The sequence below is a fragment of the Schistocerca gregaria genome, chromosome 3 (assembly GCF_023897955.1).
Source record: "Schistocerca gregaria isolate iqSchGreg1 chromosome 3, iqSchGreg1.2, whole genome shotgun sequence".
In the NCBI taxonomy this organism is placed as follows: Eukaryota; Metazoa; Arthropoda; class Insecta; order Orthoptera; family Acrididae; genus Schistocerca; species Schistocerca gregaria.
In genome coordinates, this window is record NC_064922.1 from 336,121,574 (window position 1) to 336,140,736 (window position 19,163).

General features: G+C 36.3%; 1 protein-coding gene across 2 annotated transcripts in view; it reads left to right on the forward strand.

Annotated features, from left to right (window-relative positions):
• Nucleotides 1–17,953, forward strand: part of LOC126356236 (uncharacterized protein DDB_G0284459-like) — a 399,334-nt gene extending 381,381 nt beyond the window's left edge. For both annotated transcript variants that reach the window (XM_050007061.1, XM_050007063.1), the window contains exon 20: nucleotides 16,921–17,953. In XM_050007061.1, the coding sequence (XP_049863018.1) occupies nucleotides 16,921–17,040 (120 nt within the window). In that variant the 3' untranslated portion in view covers nucleotides 17,041–17,953. The remainder of the gene's footprint in view (nucleotides 1–16,920) is intronic.
• Nucleotides 17,954–19,163: the final 1,210 nt, after the last annotated feature.

The following is a 19,163-nucleotide window of genomic DNA, read 5'->3' on the forward strand; positions in this document are numbered from 1 at the left end:
AGATGTTATTTACAATTTCCTCAGCTAATTCTTGTTTGTTAGGTGTGGTTACTATACTTTTATCGTGAGAAAAAGGAACTAACTTTGCATCTTCATGGATACAGAGTGGCAAGTTATTAATATATATATTGAGAACAACAGGGGACCAAAAGACTGAATCCCATGGGACACCATTCTTGATACCTCCCTAGTTAGAGGGCTCTGCTGATTTTTGCATACTGTCTTTACTGTTAATTTTAACCTTCTGCCTTCTTCCAGTTAAATATGAATTAAAATATAATGCACTGTGATACTCATATTGCAATACATACACTTATCTAGAAGAATTTCATGAGTCATACAGTCAAAAGCCTTTGAGAGATCCCAAAATATCCCAACGGGTAATGTTTGGTTATTCAGAGCTTTTAATATTTGATCAGCAAAAGCATACATAACATCTTCTGTTGAAAAGCCTTTCTGAAAATCAAACTGACATTTTGTTAATGCTTCATTTTTACAAATATGTGAAGCTAATCTTGAATACATAACTTTTTCAAGAATTTTGGATAAAGCTGTCAGAAATGAGATTGGTTGATAGTTGTTGCATCAGACCTATCCCCATTTATGCAATGGTTTAATGCTAGCATATTTCAGTCAGTCTGGAAAAATGCCCTTCTTCAGTGAGCTACTACATATGTGACTGAGAATCCTATTTATCCTTTGGGAACAAGCTTGTAGCACTCTTTTGAAATGCCATCAGTTCCATGCAAGCTTTTACTTTTACTGAATTTATTATTTTCCTAATTTCAGTAGGAAAGGTGGATTGAATTGCAATTTTATTAAGTTGCATAGGTATTGCTTTTTCCATGTAAAGCCTGGTGTTTTCTGATGAATAGCTGGATCCTATTTTCTCTACAACACTTAAAAATGATTATTAAACATATTTTCTACTTCTGACTCTTTGTTAGCAAATTTTCATTGAGTTTGATAGAAATACAGTCTTCCTGTGCTCTCTGTTTGCCTGTTTCCCTTTTAATAACATCCCAAATTAATTTAATTATCAGAGGTGCTAATATCAGATATAATGTACATAATTCTGGACTTTTTAATTATTTTTCTTAACACAGTGCAATAGATTTTATAATGTTTGGCTGTTTCTGGATTATTGCTCCTTCTGACTGTGAGGTACATTTCCCTTTTCTGTTTACAAGATATTTTTATCCCTTTATTAAAGCTTTGATTTACATATGGTTTCTTACAATTGTGTTGCACTGTTTTCTTAGGGAAACTGTTTTCAAATATACTCACAAAGGTTGTTGTTTTTTTGTTGTTGTAGTCCTCAGTCCCGAGACTGGTTTGATCCAGCTCTCCATGCTACTCTATCCTGCAAAAGCTTCTTCATCTCTGAGTAACTACTGCAACCTACATCCTTCTGAATCTGCTTAGTGTATTCATCTCTTGGTCTCCCTCCCTCCACACTGCCCTCCAATACTAAATTGGTGATCCCTTGATGCCTCAGAACATGTCCTACCAACTGATCCCTTCTTCTTGTCAAGTTGTGCCACAAACTCCTTTTCTCCCCAATTCTATTCAATACCACTTCATTAGTTATGTGAATAACCCATCTAATCTTCAGCATTCTTCTGTAGCACCACATTTTGAAAGCTTCTGTTCTCTTCTTGTCCAAACTATTTATTTTCCATGTTTCACTCCCATACGTGACTACACTCCATACAAATACTTTCAGAAACGACTTCCTGACACTTAAATTTATACTCAATGTTAACAACTTTCTCTTTTTCAGAATTGCTTTCCTTGCCATTGCCAGTCTACATTTTATATCCTCTCTGCTTCGACCATTATCAGTTATTTTGCTCCCCAAATAGCAAAACTCCTTTTCTACTTTAAGTGTCTCGTTTCCTAATCTAATTCCCTCAGCATCACCCAAGTTAACTTGACTACATTCCATTATCCTCATTTTGCTTTTGCTGATGTTCATCTTATATCCTCCTTTCAAGACACTGTCCATTCCGTTCAACTGCTCTTCCAAGTACTTTGCTGTCTCTGACAGAATTACAATGTCATTGGCAAACCTCAAAGTTTTTATTTCTTCTCCATGGATTTTAACACCTACTCCGAATTTTTCTTTTGTTTCCATCACTGCTTGCTCAATATACAGATTGAATAACATCGGGAGAGGCTACAACCTTGTCTTACTCCCTTCCCGACCACTGCTTCCCTTTCATGTCCTTCGACTCTTATAAGTGCCATCTGGTTTCTGTACAAATTGTAAATAGCCTTTCGCTCCCTGTATTTTACCCCTGCTACCTTCAGAATTTAAAAGAGAGTATATCCAGTCAACATTGTCAAAAGCTTTCTCTAAGTCTACAAATGCTAGAAATGTAAGTTTGCCCTTCCTTAATCTAGCTTCTAAGATAAGTCGTAGGGTCAGTATTGCCTCACGTGTTCCAACAGAAACTGATCTTCCCTGAGGTTGGCTTCTACTAGTTTTTCCATTTGTCTGTAAAGAATTCGTGTTAGTATTTTGCAGCTGTGACTTATTAAACTGATAGTTCGGTAATTTTCACATCTGTCAACACCTGCTTTCTTTGGGATTGGAATTATTATATTCTTCTTGAAGTCTGAGGGTATTTCGCCTGTGTCATACATCTTGCTCACCAGATGGTAGAGTCTTGTCAGGACTGGCTCTCCCAAGGCCATCAGTAGTTCCAATGGAATGTTGTCTACTCCGGGGGCCTTGTTTCGACTCAGGTCTTTCAGTGCTCTGTCAAACTCTTCACGCAGTATCGTATCTCCCATTTCATCTTCATCTTCATCTACATCCTCTTCCATTTCCATAATATTGTCCTCAAGTACATCGCCCTTGTATAGACCCTCTAAATACTCCTTCCACCTTTCTGCTTTCCCTTCTTTACTTAGAACTGGGTTTCCATCTGAGCTCTTGATATTCATACAAGTGGTTCTCTTTTCTCCAGAGGTCTCTATAATTTTCCTGTAGGCAGTATCTATCTCACCCCTAGTGAGATAAGCCTCTACATCCTTACATTTGTCCTCTAGCCATCCCTGCTTAGCCATTATGCACTTCCTGTTGATCTCATTTTTGAGACGTTTGTATTCCTTTTTGCCTGCTTCATTTAGTGCATTTTTATATTTTCTCCTTTCATCAATTAAATTCAATATTTCTTCTGTTACCTAAGGATTCCTACTAGCCCTCGATTTTTTACCTACTTGATCTTCTGCTGCCTTCACTATTTCACAAAGGTATCATGAAATGAACATCAGGTTCCTTGTACACCTGATCCAAGTCTAAGTGTTGCAAGATTTCCCTAAAATTTGCAGTTGTTAAATTGTTAATTGAATGCCCTATTGTGGAGGACTGTTTTACATTATTGTATGGATGTATGCCACATACTGTAACTAGCTGTGCATCAAGGTCAGACAGACCATTCTTATCAGGAAAAGTTTTTATTTCATTAAATTTATTATGGTCTATAACAACATTATTTATCAATGACCTTCTTTCCTGCGCCACTCAAACAGGAAAATCTGTAACTGACATCAAATTGAAAGAACCAAGTAATACTTCAAATTCAAGCTTTCTATTGGGCTCTTTCAGGAAATCTGCATTGAAGTCACCACAAAGAATAACTTGTGTTCCTCAGTCTCACAGACAGCACAACAAAGAATCTAAGTTCTACAAAAATAACTGAAAATTTCCCAGTGGGGATCTATACACAGCTAAAAATATAGAAGTACCATTATTTAGTTAAAGTTCACATGCACATGCTACTGTATGTTGCTCTACACAGAAATTTTTAGTTTCTAAATTTTTCACACTATGATAAATTTTAACATATGTGGCACTATCATAAATTTTATGTATATGGCAACTCCTCCTCTCTCCATACTGTCTCTACCTAGATGTGCTGACAGCTTATATCCACCTACATGTACGTTTTCCATATCTGTGACTATACAATGTTCAGACAGGCATAATGGATGTGTTCCACCCTCATTTTCTAAATCTTCTAAACATACAAGAAGTTCATCTGCTTTTTTTAACCCCCTGATATTCTGATGCAATATACTAACATTATTTTTCACTGTATGTTTATGAGAATCTGTGATATTTTAAAATCTCTAGTACCTGCCTATCTGAGCTTCTCATTGAGCTTAATTTCATTCAGTGTTGAATCATTGGACACTTATTTTAGCCTGTCTCCCTCCAAACTGCTAACTACTAACCCCCAACCACCTTCCTGCCTCCTGCCACTCTCTCTCTCCCTCTGACCCTCCCGGCCAGCTTAAACTCACATCAACCTATTCACATGCTGAACTGCACTCTTTGCATCATGCATCCAGCTGGCACAGTGTGTGTGTGTGTGTGTGTGTGTGTGTGTGTGTGTGTGCGTGTGTGTGTGTGTGTGTGTGTGTGTGTTTTGTGTACTCTAGTTTGAGCAAGTCTTAAAGTAGGGGAACATCTTAATATCAGTTGCATCACCTATTTTATCATTTAATGACACTGCTTCTGTAGTGATTAGAATCACTGCCTGTTTATGGAGAGGAATTAGGTTAAATTTCTAATGATCATCTCAGATTTCCTCATGGTGGGAAGGTTATCCTTGTACTCCCATTGCTTTAGAAAACTGCTTCCCAATTCTCTGATACTTTTACAATGTAACACTGTCTGGTCCACTCAGCCACCTGATTTGAAACTATGGTAATACAGGATTCGGATGAAGGAAAGTTGTGTATATAATTATTTAATAAAGTTATGTTTCTCTTTTCTGCTGCAACATGTATCACTCAACAGAAGTTTGCAAGGGGTACATGTATAGCTTATCAGAGACTAATATGACTGTCATTTGTTGATCTCTTTGTTGTATAGCAATGCTGCGTATCCATTGCCCCTACATTCTAGATCATATTTCAGTGTAATCCATATTAAGTCATGTTGCCCCAGCTCTTTTCTCTTTTGTTTGCCAGTAGATTTAACCATGGTTTTCCATAAGTTTGTGGATCTGATAGCTTTTGTAATTGTCTCTCATCCTGCTGCTGGTGGGAAAATAAGCCACTTTCTGTACTTTTGTATAGTGGAGGAATGTAAATAGAATTTCAGTATTTTTCTTGTTTCAGTGATGAAGTATATAGCTGAGACTGCCATTTTCATTGTGTCTTCTTTGCTAAAAGTTGACTTATCTTTCTTGTTTCTACATAGCTCACACTAAAAATACTGAGAAATTTAACTAAATTTTTGCATTTGCAAACAGTTACCTTTAAATCTACTATAAGAAACCCTCTTCTAGTTGTATGATTCATGGCATTTTCTCAAACTCACTCACTGAAGGCTTCACTTCACTGTATAGGAATGTTATGTGGGCAAAGACACTTCTGGAAATCTGAAACAATGTCTATGGATTATATTACTTTGTTACTTTGGAAAGATAAATAAACCACAGAGCTAGGCCGGGGGACATGTATGGAGTGTAAAGTAAATGGACGAATATCTGAATAAAGAATATGCTCATTTTATGGCTGTGCATGAATGAATAAGTGTTGTAATGTTGGAAGAAGACAATGTGCCGTTAACAACCGTATTTTTTGTGACACTTTTCAAAAACTTAGGGAAACACACTTTCCCATACCCAAATGTGTTTTGTATTTTCCCTTTTTCAAATATGGTTATGGTGCTGAGACAACATACCATGAGGAAAATAAATACCGTTCTTTAATGCACAATCATTCATCCCTCTCTTAACTTTTGATTACGTAAGATTAACTGAAGTTTACTTCTACCCTCACAGACTCATAGTGAAGAATCCACATGGATGTAAAACATGTTGGAAAAACAAAAATACATCATACCAGTTTACAAAAGAAATAAAATGCTAATAGTCTGTGAACAGATCGTAAGTGATATGGCCCACAAGTGTGTGAAATGTACCAGAAACATCTTACCAATTTATTTGTTTATAAATTAATATGAAATATTCATGTATCACAAATATGTAAATATATATGCATTAAAGTGCATCAGATTATTTTAAACTATTGTAGCCATGTGCCATCAAAAGAAAATACTTTATAATGCTTGCTTACACAGATCACATTACTGCACTGAAGATAAGCATAAGTCAGCTTCTGCATGAACTCACATTATGTGATTATGTAATAAGATATGCATATACAATTTTTCAGCGCAGCAGAAGGTGTTTATCATCAATGAATCCCATAATCTTCCCTTAAACTATAGTTTATTGAAAGCAAAATGTTTTCTGACTGCTGGAAGGTCATTGAGTATATGTATTTCTCAATAATAGAGACCTTTTTGGACCAATTCCAGTGACTTTTACTCATTTTGAATATTGTTCTTATTCCTAGCATTGATTTTTTGTACTAAGGTGTTGGTATCAAAGACACTCACATATTAAATGATGCCAAGTTGCTTTTAGCTGTTGTTATTTTAATTTTACTCTTCCAATTTCAGAATTTTTGCCATTTTTAAGTATCTACAAAACGTAGTACAATGTACTGAGAACAGTGTAATATGGGACTAACAGTACATAAACCAATTTTGCAGTTTGTTGACATTCATACTATTAGAAGATTCCTGACCTGCAGGTTGGGTAGAGATTACAACATAATATGCATGCATATCAAAGAGCAACCATTTAGCAATACTTCTTTGACATGTGTATATATTACTGTTGTGACTCGCCGATCTTTCAAAGTGCCGCCACACAGTTACGTGCGTCCTCTACATGCGGCGCTGTCTGCCAGCCATGCAGCAGCAGTGCCACCTAAGCGGCCAGCCAGCCAGCGGTCGCTAGACTTGGACTCAGTTATGATTTGACTGTTAAAGAGCACACACGTCTTACTCTGTTTATTTGATCTGTGACCTTCATGTATTGCACCTTCATTGAAATATATTTGTTCAACTTGAAGTTATAACAATTACATTGTTATTTTTACCCAATATCAACCTGCACGTCAAAAATATTTTGAATGTATGCATGTAAACAAACTGCAAACTTGGCTGTACAGACTGTTAATCCCACATCACATTGTTGTCAATACATTGTATTATGTCTAGTACCAGGTGTAGAAGTATGAAACTGGAATTTGGTTGCAATAATTACATGTCTATATTTTGAAAGTGATAAACAAAATTTAATCAAAAGAACATCCATTGCTATTTATAAATTTCTCCCACCTCTCTGGCAGGCTATGAAAGTCATGCCAGGAAAACAGTTCTTCCTTTGAAGAGAACCAGTCAGTGAGCCATTTTTGTAAATTTTCATATGAATTTAAGCATTATTCACTGAGAATGTGTCCCAGTGATGCAAATAGATGATAATCAGGTGGAGCCAAGTCTAGAGAATAATCTGCATGCTGTAGTATTTCCCAACTGAATGCCTCGATTGTTTCCCTGACCCATTTTGCTGCGTGTGATGGGGCATTATCATGGAACAATAAGACTGTGTGTTGCCTTTTTGCATATTCTGGTCATTTTTTACATAATGCTCAATTTAAATCGATTATTTGCTGTTAGTAGCAATCAGTGTTAACGGTTTCACCAGCTTTTAGCAGCTCATAATAGATGACAGCCTTCTGATCCCACTAAACACAGAGCATTGTCTTCTTTCCAAAGCAATTTGGTCTTGCTGTGGATGTTGACATTTGCCTGGATTTACTCACGATTTGTGATGCTTAGGATTCTCAAAATATATCCAATTTTCATCACCAGTCACTATTTGATGTAGAAACGACTTTCTTTTGTATCTGGCAAGCAGCATTTCACAAGTGGTTTTTTGATCTGCTTGCTGACTTTCATTCAGTTCATGTGGAAGCCATTTTCCCACTTTCTACACCTTTCCCATAGCTTTCAGCCAAAGAGATATGGCTTTCTGCATCACATTCAATTGTTCCATGAGTTCCTGTTGAGTTTCAGTATCATCTTCATCCAATAAGGCCAGCAATTCATTGTTTCCAAACTTCTTCAGTGGTTTCCCGTGATCATCATTTCTCACCACTTTTGAATTTTTTGAATCACTCAAAACACTGTGTTTTCACAAGAGCATGTTCACCAAAAGCTTCGAGTAGCATTTGATGCGATTTTGCACCAGTTTTCTTCAAATGACGACAGAAAACCAATTATGTCTGCAAACTGTAGTTCGTAGGCACAAAAGTTGACATGTTTATGGGTTTGAAACATATACCAACGTATGGAACTTGGGTTGCTGTGTGTTAACATTCATCGTCAGCCATTACACGAAGCAGATGGTGCTGCAGATGCAGTTTCATGGGCTCTACAGTTTCATGGGCTCTACAGTTTCATGGGCTCTACACTGACGGCTAGCACAATATGTAGGGAAATTCCAGTTTCTTACTTCTACACCTGGTAGATGCTTGAAAAAGGCACAACCACCTAAATTGTATAGTAAAATAATGTCAATAAAAGCTAAAGAAATATAACATCATTCAAAAAAATGTGTAAGAGCTGTGGACCCATAGTATGAGATAGTAATACACATATATTACTTCTGAAAAGTTCCATAGAGGGATAAATATACTGAAAAAAATTAATTAGTATATCCAGGTACTTGAACAAACTAGGAATTTTCTTGAATTCACACCATGTATAATTCATAGCATAAGTTGTAATTAAGTGGATCAGTAAATATCTACTCACCAAGCAGTGGCAGGAGAACACACTTATAAAAGGTATTAAAGTTTGCAAGCCTTTGGAACCAGGTGTTCCTTCTTCTGACAGAAAGCTGAGGAGGAAGGAAGAGGAGTGAAGGAAAAGGACTGATGAGGTTTAGAAAAAGGGGTAGAGGTTGAAAAAGTTGCCCAGAACCCTGGGTCAGGGGAGACTTACCAGAGGGATGGCCTTTCCTTCTCATCCGATTTGGTAAGTCTTCCTTGACCTGGGATTCTGGGTGACTTTTGCAAACTCTACCTCTTTTCCTAAACCTTACCTTCCTTTTCCTTCACCCTTCTTTCTTTCCCTTCAATTCTTCTGCCAGAAGAAGGAGCCATTGGCTCTGAAAGCTTGGAAACTTTAATACCTCTTATATGAGTGCTCTCCAACTGCCCCTTGGTGAGTAGATTTTTCATCTATGCACTTACATTATATTTTAAAAAATTGATTGTTTTTGTTGCTTTGTTCTGTACACATTTGTGCTCAAAAATTATAACTTGGTTTGAAGATAATATGGTGCTACAAGGCATTGTTGAATAAAGGTAAATAAATTATGCCAGCTTTTTCATTTATACATCATCATCAACATCTGCACTGCAATTAAATTTTATTTAGACAGTTCATCAGTTCTGTGGCATATTTTTCCAACAATTTTTGTTGCCAAATCATAATACTAAAATTTTATTACTGTCAACCTGCTCTATCTCCATGTCTCACATTTTACACTAATGCTTTATGGAAATTTCCTGCATGTTATGAATTGCAGACTGGCTTTTTTAAGTTTGATGACAGTGAATTGACCATTTATCTATGTCCATGGAAATTTCGATAACAATCCTTTTTATTAGGAAGTTTCATAATCCTTTTTCTTTATCACATTATTTATGTCATTTGCAAACAAAACAAACTTAGCATCTATTAATGTCATTAATTAAACTTCATTAATATGCACAAGAGAAAGCAATGTTACTAATATGGAAACTTGTGGAATTTTCCTGATCATGTGAAGATAAATAGGTAGTTTAATATGAGATTCTTTTTTTATAAAAAGCCTTTGTTTCACAGAAATTCATTTGATGCAATATCAGTGGCGTCTTGTGAGTATACGTTTTGGGTGTTCATAAATTTTTAGATTCAGATAATTTGAGAGCATGAAATTAATAGCACCTGCTGCATAACAGTTATGCTTATCAACAAGTTTATACATCCACAGCCACTGCCAATAATAACAATAGTGATAATAATAATAATAATAATAATAATAATAATAATAAGTTTTTCCAGGCATTGGTCCTTTCTTCTATTGCTTGGTCACGTATTTTATTCCACCACCTGTGTTTTCTCCTTCTCGGAGGTTGACCCAAATCCACGATGAAATTGGGTCAACCTCCGAGAAGGAGAAAACACAGGTGGTGGAATATAATATGTGACCAAGCAATAGAAGAAAGGACCAATGCCTGGAAAAACTTCAATAGTCGCAAAATATCAGAAAAATGGCAACAATTTCTAGTAATCCGAAAACAAACATCGAAAACTATTCAGAGGGAAAAAAGAAATTATGACAAACGGTGACTAGATGAGATAGAACAAGACTTTAAGAAGAACAACATCAGGAATTTTTATAAGACGTTTAAAGAACATATTTCAGGATACCAGCCACCCAATCTTTGTTTCAAGAAACGGGATGGTTCACTAGAAACTAACACAAAGAATAACTGCCAAATCCTCGCAGACTATTTCAACAAACTTCTCAACTGAGAAAGACCTACAGAGGATATTCACTATGAGATGTCTACACCAAATCCTGACGCTAAACCGCCAACCATCAATGAAATAACATAAATTATCAAGACACTCAAAAACAATAGAGCCCCAGGAGAAGATGGAATTATTGCAGAACTATGGAAACTAAATGATGAAAGATTAACAGGAAAAATTCACAAAATCATATTAAACATTTGGGAAACAGAACAGATCCCTTCTGAATGGAAATGCGCTCTCATCCATCCACTCCACAAAAAAGGCGACAAGACTGAACCAAATAATTACAGGGGTATCTCACTCGTACCGGTCACATATAAAATCCTATCAAAAGTTCTCATGAATAGATTAGAAGAACAAGCTGACCCACAAATAGGAGAATACCAGGCTGGTTTTCGCAAGGGATGATCATGCATAGAGCAGATCTGGAATCTGAAAATGATTCTCCAGATGAGAAACACCCGAAACACAGTGGTTACTTTTGTAGATTTTAAAAAGGCCTACGACTCAATAGACAGATTAGCTCTCTGCAAGACGCTGGAAGAGTTCAGCATTGACAGAAAGACAAGAGTAATCATTCGGGAAACATTAACTGACACAGTCTCCAAGGTTAAATTTATGGGGGATATCTCGGAACCATTTGAAATCCAAACTGGAGTGCGACTGGGTGACGGACTTTCACCATTACTCTTTAATATCATCCTTGAAAAAATGATCAGGACATGGGAAAAAGAAGCCAAAGGAATCCACATTGGCATTAGAAAAGACAATAGATTCAATGTGAAGTGTTTAGCTTTTGCGGATGACCTTGCAATCCTCACAAATAATAGAAAAGAAGCCACTAACGCCATAGAGAAGTTACACGAAATTGCACAAAGAACTGGCTTGCAAATCTCATATGAGAAAACCCAGTACATAGGAAGAGTGCCACAAGACAAATTGCCTATTGTGATAACCTATGGGAAAATCGTACAAGTACCACATTTTAAGTACCTGGGAGAAATCATCCAGCCATCAGGGATCAACCTAAAGGCCAATGAGGAAAGAATAAAAAAACTACAGAAAGCATATAAACTCACGTGGAACTATTATAACAAAAAGTCCATATCCATTCATGCAAAATTGAGGCACTACAACACTGGCGTACTTCCGGAGGCACTGTATGCATCTGAAACAACACAAATAGGTGGGCAAACTAAAATCAAAGAAATAGAGAAACAAGAAAGGAAAATTCTCAGGAAAATTTTTGGCCTGATACAAGAGCAAGGAATCTGGAAGAAAAGACCAACATCAGAATTATATAAATACACAGACAAGATTACGGATACAATAAGGAAAAGAAGAATGCAGTTCTACAGACATATCAACAGGATGAATGAAAACAGAATTTCAAAGCGAATTCTTAAAGTCATCAACTCGGGCAGGGGAAAAACAAAAAGGATAAAAGAAGTTGAAGAGGACCTCAGACAAGCACACATAACAGTAAACGATGCAGAAAATAGAACTGAATTCAGGAACACCATCAAAAACCATAAATTTGACACTACAACACAGAAGAGACCAGGATGCAAAAGGACAGCGGAGCGAAAGAAACAACACAGTGAACACATGAAGAAAATTTGGGCGCAGAAAAAACATAAACAATCATCATAAAGGAATGCAAGTTCAAACGCTCTCTTAAATGGGAATAATCGAAAATAATAATAATAATAAGATGCATAACTTATCTGATGAAAGAATTTTTTGTGGAATTTTGTTGTTTTATATATAATTAAGTCAGGTTAGGGCAACAAATAAATAATGTGTAAGCTTCAGCAACTCTCCATTTTGCATTTTTGTGTGAAATGAGAGTTTTCATGCTTTTCCATTTTTTGGGACAAATGTACAAGATCCCTAACAGATGTATTAGTTCACAAATTTACTTCTGAACTGAAAATCAGATATTCTTATGCTGCACCCACACTTGTGCTAAGTGTACACTTCCTTGTTAAATGTTTGCTTGTAGTGACGCTTATTTGATTTTGTCACTCTCTCAATCAGAAGATCACAGATCCCCTAGTTCCTTCACAGCTAACTTTTCCTGGTAATTTACTTTTCTGTTCCCAGAATAAGGTTTTCACTCTGCAGTGGGCTGGGTGCTGATATGAAACTTCCTGGCAGATTAAAACTGTATGCCAGACTGAGATTCGAACTCGAGACCTTTACCTTTCGCTGCCCAGTGCTCTGCTGAGCAAGCTACCCAAGCACGAATCATGACCCACCCTCACAGCTTTACTTTCCTGTTAGCATTTAAAAGAGATTCAACATAGTTCATCTTTACACTGCACATGAAAGTTGGTTCCTGCACAGTGAGCAACCAACTTCAGACATAAAGTGCTGTTTGTGGAAATGATTAAACTCAAGTAGTAATGTTTACCAACATGGTCAATTGATTAGTATACAAATGAGGCACTGAGATCTATAAGGGCCTAAAGCATGCCACTACCATCCTCACATCTAAGTAAATATCAGAGAAACCAGTGATGCAGCTTTTTGTCAATTTTCATAAATACAATGTAGTCCTACAGCACAGATAAACCTGACTCACCATAAGATCAACAGATTTCAGTAGCATGAATGAATGCTACACTCTCACAATTGACAGCCATGTGCTTTAAACCTTTATGATCCTCAGTGCATCAAATGGATTACTGTATGATAAAATTAATACCTTAATATTCAGAAACCCACAAAATAGGTTTACTGTCAGTACAACTTTAACATATACTGATGTCCAGTCTAATTTTACTGCAGTATATATTGAGTGAATTAGCATATCTGAGGAGGAGAATGCTTTCATCTTGCAGTATTTATGCCTAGTAAATGGGGATAAAAGTCTTCTGCAGTGTGCTACCATTTGGTGGTTCTGGCATAAACTTCTAGTTGACTGGCAAGGGCTAGCTGTACACATCATGAACTGTGCGCATTGTTTATCAAATCCGAATGTATTTGGCATATAAGGCAATTATGCTGCCCTACACATTTGACAAATCACATACTAATATTTATTATTACTATTATCATTATTATCATCTTGTAATTTATTATCTAATTAATAAAATGATATTCTCACTCCAGGAATTTCCATTATTGTTATTTTCACTGTAAGTTAGTTTAATAGTCACTCAGTGTCGAAACTGTTCACAAAATCAAACTGTAACTTCAACAATATATTATTTTTTGTCATTTGGCTAATATTTTCTTTATATATTAGCTTTTCTGTAATTTTTGAGTATGCTGGCTAAAAGGAAACTAGATGGAAGCTGAAACATATTTCTGTGGTCCGTAACTGCCTTTCGGCCAATAGGAATAATCTTCCATTGATCAATGACTGCTTACATACATATTGTAAGATGTTACTACACCCAGAAGAATTTTAATTTTTTAATTAACTTTATTGGCATTTTATCATAACCATTAAAATTTTTCAACAGTTATTTTTTTCTGATATGCAGAAATTGGAAAACCATCACTGTTTCTGTCAGGAAATCTCTTTATTGTTTTTCATGTTTCATGTGACAGTTTCATAATATGAATTTCTTTCATGGCAGTTTTCCTCTTCACTCTCTGTTTACCTGAATACAACATTTCATACAAAGCTCTCATGTTTCATATGTATGTCTGGTGATGCAGTCAGTTTTAGGTTTCCTTCCCATCTCATAATCCTGCAACATATTGTTCTTAATATTGCAATTCAATGGTTTGGCTTGAATGCACATTACTTTTTCTTGTTAAAGATGGAAAGACATGAGAAGCAGCATAATTTTAATCTGCCAGAAAGTTTCACAACAGTGTAAAATGGACTTCTTGGTGAGAGGTTCACTCTAGAAATAGAAGTGCAGGCAGATTGAAGTTGTAATGTGTGAAGGAGTGGCACTGTCATTTTATAGCCTTATCTGTGAAAGAGAAGGGTCTGCCACCTTAGTCAGTGTGCAAAGTTGTGTCACTGTGAGTGCATTGGTTTGCCCATGACAGATATTTTAGTAAAACAACTTTTTTGATTTTGGCGAAAACGTGATGGCAGATTGTCGAGACCAATGTGTGGCTGTGAAATTTTGTTTCCTGTTGGGGAAATCAGCCACAGAAACTATAGTAACTCTGCAGGCTGCTTATTGGGATGCTGTCCTAACTGAAGCCAGAGTCTACGAGTGGTTTTAACATTTTAAAAATGGAGTAATGTCAGTTGAAGACCAACCCCGTTCAGGATGCATTTCATCATCAAGAAGTGCCAAAAATGTCAACAAAATCAATGCCCTCATTCATGAAGACTGTCACTAAACCATTTATCAACTCTGTGAAATGTATGGAATATCATCGAGTTCAATTCAAAGGGTTCATTCCAAGGATTTGCACATCAGAAGCGTTGCAGACAAATTTGTCCCTCGTCTTCCCACAGACAAGCAAGGGAGTGTCGACTTCAAGCATGTTTTGAGCTTCAAAATCAGCTCAAAGAGAACCCTGAATTTTTTCTTTAAGGTGATTACTGGTGATCAGTTGTGGTGCTAAGGGTACAACCTTGAAACAAAGCAGCAGTCAAGGCAGTGAAAGACAAGTGTCTCTCCTCATTCCAGAAGTGCTCGCCGAGTGAAGTCAAACATCAAGACAATGCTCATTTGTTTCTTCTATTGCAGAGATGCTGAGCATACAGAGGTCATTCCCCCAGGTCAGACTGTCAATCAGAAGTCCTACTTGGTGGTTTTGAAAAGACTGAAGCAGAGTATCCAGAAGAAAAGGGCAGATCTTTAGTACACAAGCAACTGGTGCTTCCATCCTGACAATGCTCCGGCCCACACCGCCCTCTCCATAAAGCAGTTTTTGCCTAAAAACGGCATGACACCAATTAGCCACCCTCCTCCTCTACTCACCAGAACCAGCCCCTATAATTTCTTTTTGTTCCCCAGACTCAAAAGGGATGTGAAAGGAAAGTATTTTGCCACTGTGGAGGAGGTAAAACAAAAATTACTGGAAAGTGTAAAGAACATCCTGATAAGTGAGTTTAAAAACTGTTTTGAGCAACGGAAGGATCGTTTGAAGAAGTGCATCGTGGTCAATGGAGAATATTTTGAAGGTGATCAAAATTTGGTGTAAAAATATTAAAGAATAAAGACATTATGACAAATTTCCCATTTTTTTGGGTTCCCCATCATATGATATGATAAAAGATCAAGCTTTAATGCTTTTTAAATTTTGGTGCAGCTGACAGTATGGTAAAGTTTATCAGTTTACTTTAAAACATACGTATCAAACTATAAATAACATACACATGCATTTACAATCACTGGTGCTACTCAGAAGCTGGTTCTATAAAATAAATTTGTTTTAACCTTCAAAAAGATATGCCTATCCTAAAAGGGGTTCCTCTTTTTTATGCTTTGACAGAAATAAATATTGGCCCCATAGAATTTGAAACTAGCTCTTGTTGCAGTTGCTTTCTTTGTTTGTATTTTCCCAAAGTACTTTTTTCTGCTTTTAGATATTGTTTGATATTGCTCCCTTCACTGCTACATATATTTACCTGTCCTCTTTTTATCATTGTTTTGTGTACTTAATATGCCTTTGTCTTTGAATCTAAGCTTGCTATTGTCTTGTCAAAGTATTTAATGATTTTAAAAACAAAGATTCCAAGACTTACCAAGCGGGAAAGCGTCGGCAGACAGGCACAATGAACAAAACACACAAACACACACACAGAATTACTAGCTTTTGCAACGATGGTTGCTTCTTCAGGAAAGAGGGAAGGAGAGGGAAAGACGAAAGGATGTGGGTTTTAAGGGAGAGGGTAAGGAGTCATTCCAATCCCGGCAGCGGAAAGACTTCCCTTAGGGGGAAAAAAAGGACAGGTGTACACTCGCGCGCGCGCACACACACACACACACACACACACACTCACACACACACACACACACACACATATCCATCCGCACATACACACTGTGTATGTGCGGATGGATATGTGTGTGTGTGTGTGTGTGTGTGTGTGTGTGTGTGTGTGCGCGCGCGAGTGTACACCTGTCCTTTTTTTCCCCCTAAGGGAAGTCTTTCCGCTCCCGGGATTGGAATGACTCCTTACCCTCTCCCTTAAAACCCACATCCTTTCGTCTTTCCCTCTCCTTCCTGAAGAAGCAACCATCGGTTGCGAAAGCTAGTAATTCTGTGTGTGTGTTTGTGTGTTTTGTTCATTGTGCCTGTCTGCCGGCGCTTTCCCGCTTGGTAAGTCTTGGAATCTTTGTTTTTAATATACTTTTCCCTTGTGGAAGTTTCTTTCTATTTTATTTAATGATTTTAGTACATAATGTGGTGTCATGTTGATGGTTCCACTGAGTAAGTAGTATTGGTCACATAAAAATGTATTTATATTGGAATTTTGGGTAATTTTTCTTAGGTTAAATATATTTAGATTTTCCTCCTGTTTTCAGAGCTTTGACTCCATTGAAGAAATGGTTACCAATTACCAGTCTGAAAAACTTGTGCTGTACAGTGCGGGAGAAAGAGCAGGCAAGGTACTGCTTACTAATTCCCCAAGAAGAAGTTCATGAAGATTCTAGATGTGATGTTTGGCTCCCAGTCACATTCCAAAGTGGCTTGTCAGCTGAATACTTCATGATTTGATTTTTCTTATATCATTTACACAGTTAATTCCTGGACATTATTTTATATAGAATGACTGTGAATACTGTAATATTGTAAAAAATTGTCAGTAACTGTGATAACTCTGTATAAATACTACTGCTGCAATATTTTGTTCTTAAAAATTAAAAGTATGCTCAAGTTCTGTTGTCTGTAGTTATTATATAATGTGAAATCCATTCATTATACATAAAATAACAGTACTTTCACTGTGTAATTAAATAATATATTTTGAGAAATAAAGTTGTTATTAAGTTAGAATCCTGCGGCAATGTACAAAGTAGTTACTTGAACAAAAAGGCAATACTTCATTGAGAGATTTGTTTATGTGATACATTTCTCAGTATTAAAATCAACAATGACTGAAACGTTAAGTGGAAAATGTAAATCCACCTTAAAACTGTATGTGAAGACACAATTATGTTATTTATTTGTGGGTATCATGTATTTTGAAAATGCATTCAGATTACTGTTATTAATGAACTTGTATGTACTGGAGAATATTCATTAGGTATGGTATTTTATTTCATATGTAGATGAATATAAATGATAGATTATAAAATTATTTTCTGATTTAATTTTTAGAATATTTGTAAAGTTGTGTCAGAACTGTTTTATTTAGTTATAGTCTTACATTTGTTTCTACCATAGATTTAAAACAAATCATGGGCTATCAAACAATCTTTAATAAATTACAGTACCTAGACTTACACGAAGTCTCCCATGGAGAATATTTTTAACAGTATCTGTTTATATAAGAGGAGGCTATTTGTACACAGTTAGACCTTCTGAGAATAAATCAAATGTGAATGACAACATTTAGCTGAGTTTTTGTGTATAATTTGTATGTCAGAATGTGATATGTATGTAGTGGCACCTAACCCAGGGTAGCTTATTTGGCTTCTGTTAGTAGAAAAAAATTAGTCTAGGATGATATGAATCAAGTACGGCACCTTTTAATAACCATATTACCATGCTAAGTAAGCCTGGCCATTAATCTGACTTCACAACATGCTGGCACAGGAATACGAGGCTATTGATAAAAGCCTACCTTAGTTTAACTGTTTTGTATCCACCCACAAGACATTAAAAACAATTTCAGTGTAAAAGATGTATATTAGTGACATGAAATGCAGTGTTGGCATTCCCCAGCTGAAAAAGAAGAAAAAGAAACTGGTTATACAGGACTTGTCGTCTGAATATGAATTTCTTTATGTTTTGTGTCTTTAAAGTAAGGATTCCTTAATAAGATGAAAAGATAGTGCAAGCATGGATCCCTGTCATAATTTCTTAATATAAAGTCCAGATAATTTCTGATAAACTAATCTTGATAGCTGCTTTGATGTTCCTCAAATTGATTATAGCGTAAGCCATCTGAAGTATGTGTCAAGATTTTAATGTTTTCTTGTGATGAGTTTTCTGAGTTATATGTGCTCTTTGTGTCTTTCTTATAGAAATCGAATACTGTGTCCTGAATGATATGAAATATACATGAATGAAACATTAAGGACCCCTTGTTTCACAAAGAGGCTTCCGCAAGATGTTTGATTGTCAACTTTACACAATATTCAGACTACATGCTTCTGTAGTTTAAATGTTTTTCACATTAAGTACAGTTGGCTGTGATCCAGTTGTAAGCAAGTTCCAGGATGTGTTTACTATGGATGTTTTTGAGCCATTTATAAATATACACACATCATCAACAAACATTAAAATTTTTGAAGACTCCTCCAATGTCTCAGGTAAATTATTTATATAGACCAAGATCAAGAGTGGGACCAGTGTATCATTAATAATATTATGAGAAGGAAAGTTGCTACTCACCATATAGTGGGGATGCTGACTCACAGATAGGTACAACAAAGAGAATATCACAATTATAGCTTTCAGCCTTTAAAGCGTTTGTCAAAAATAGACAGACATACATGTGCCCTCCTCCCCCCCCCCCCCCCCCCCCCCCACACACACACACACATAAAGGTAACTCACGCACACGACTGCAGTCTCAGGTAACTGAAACAACACTGTGAGC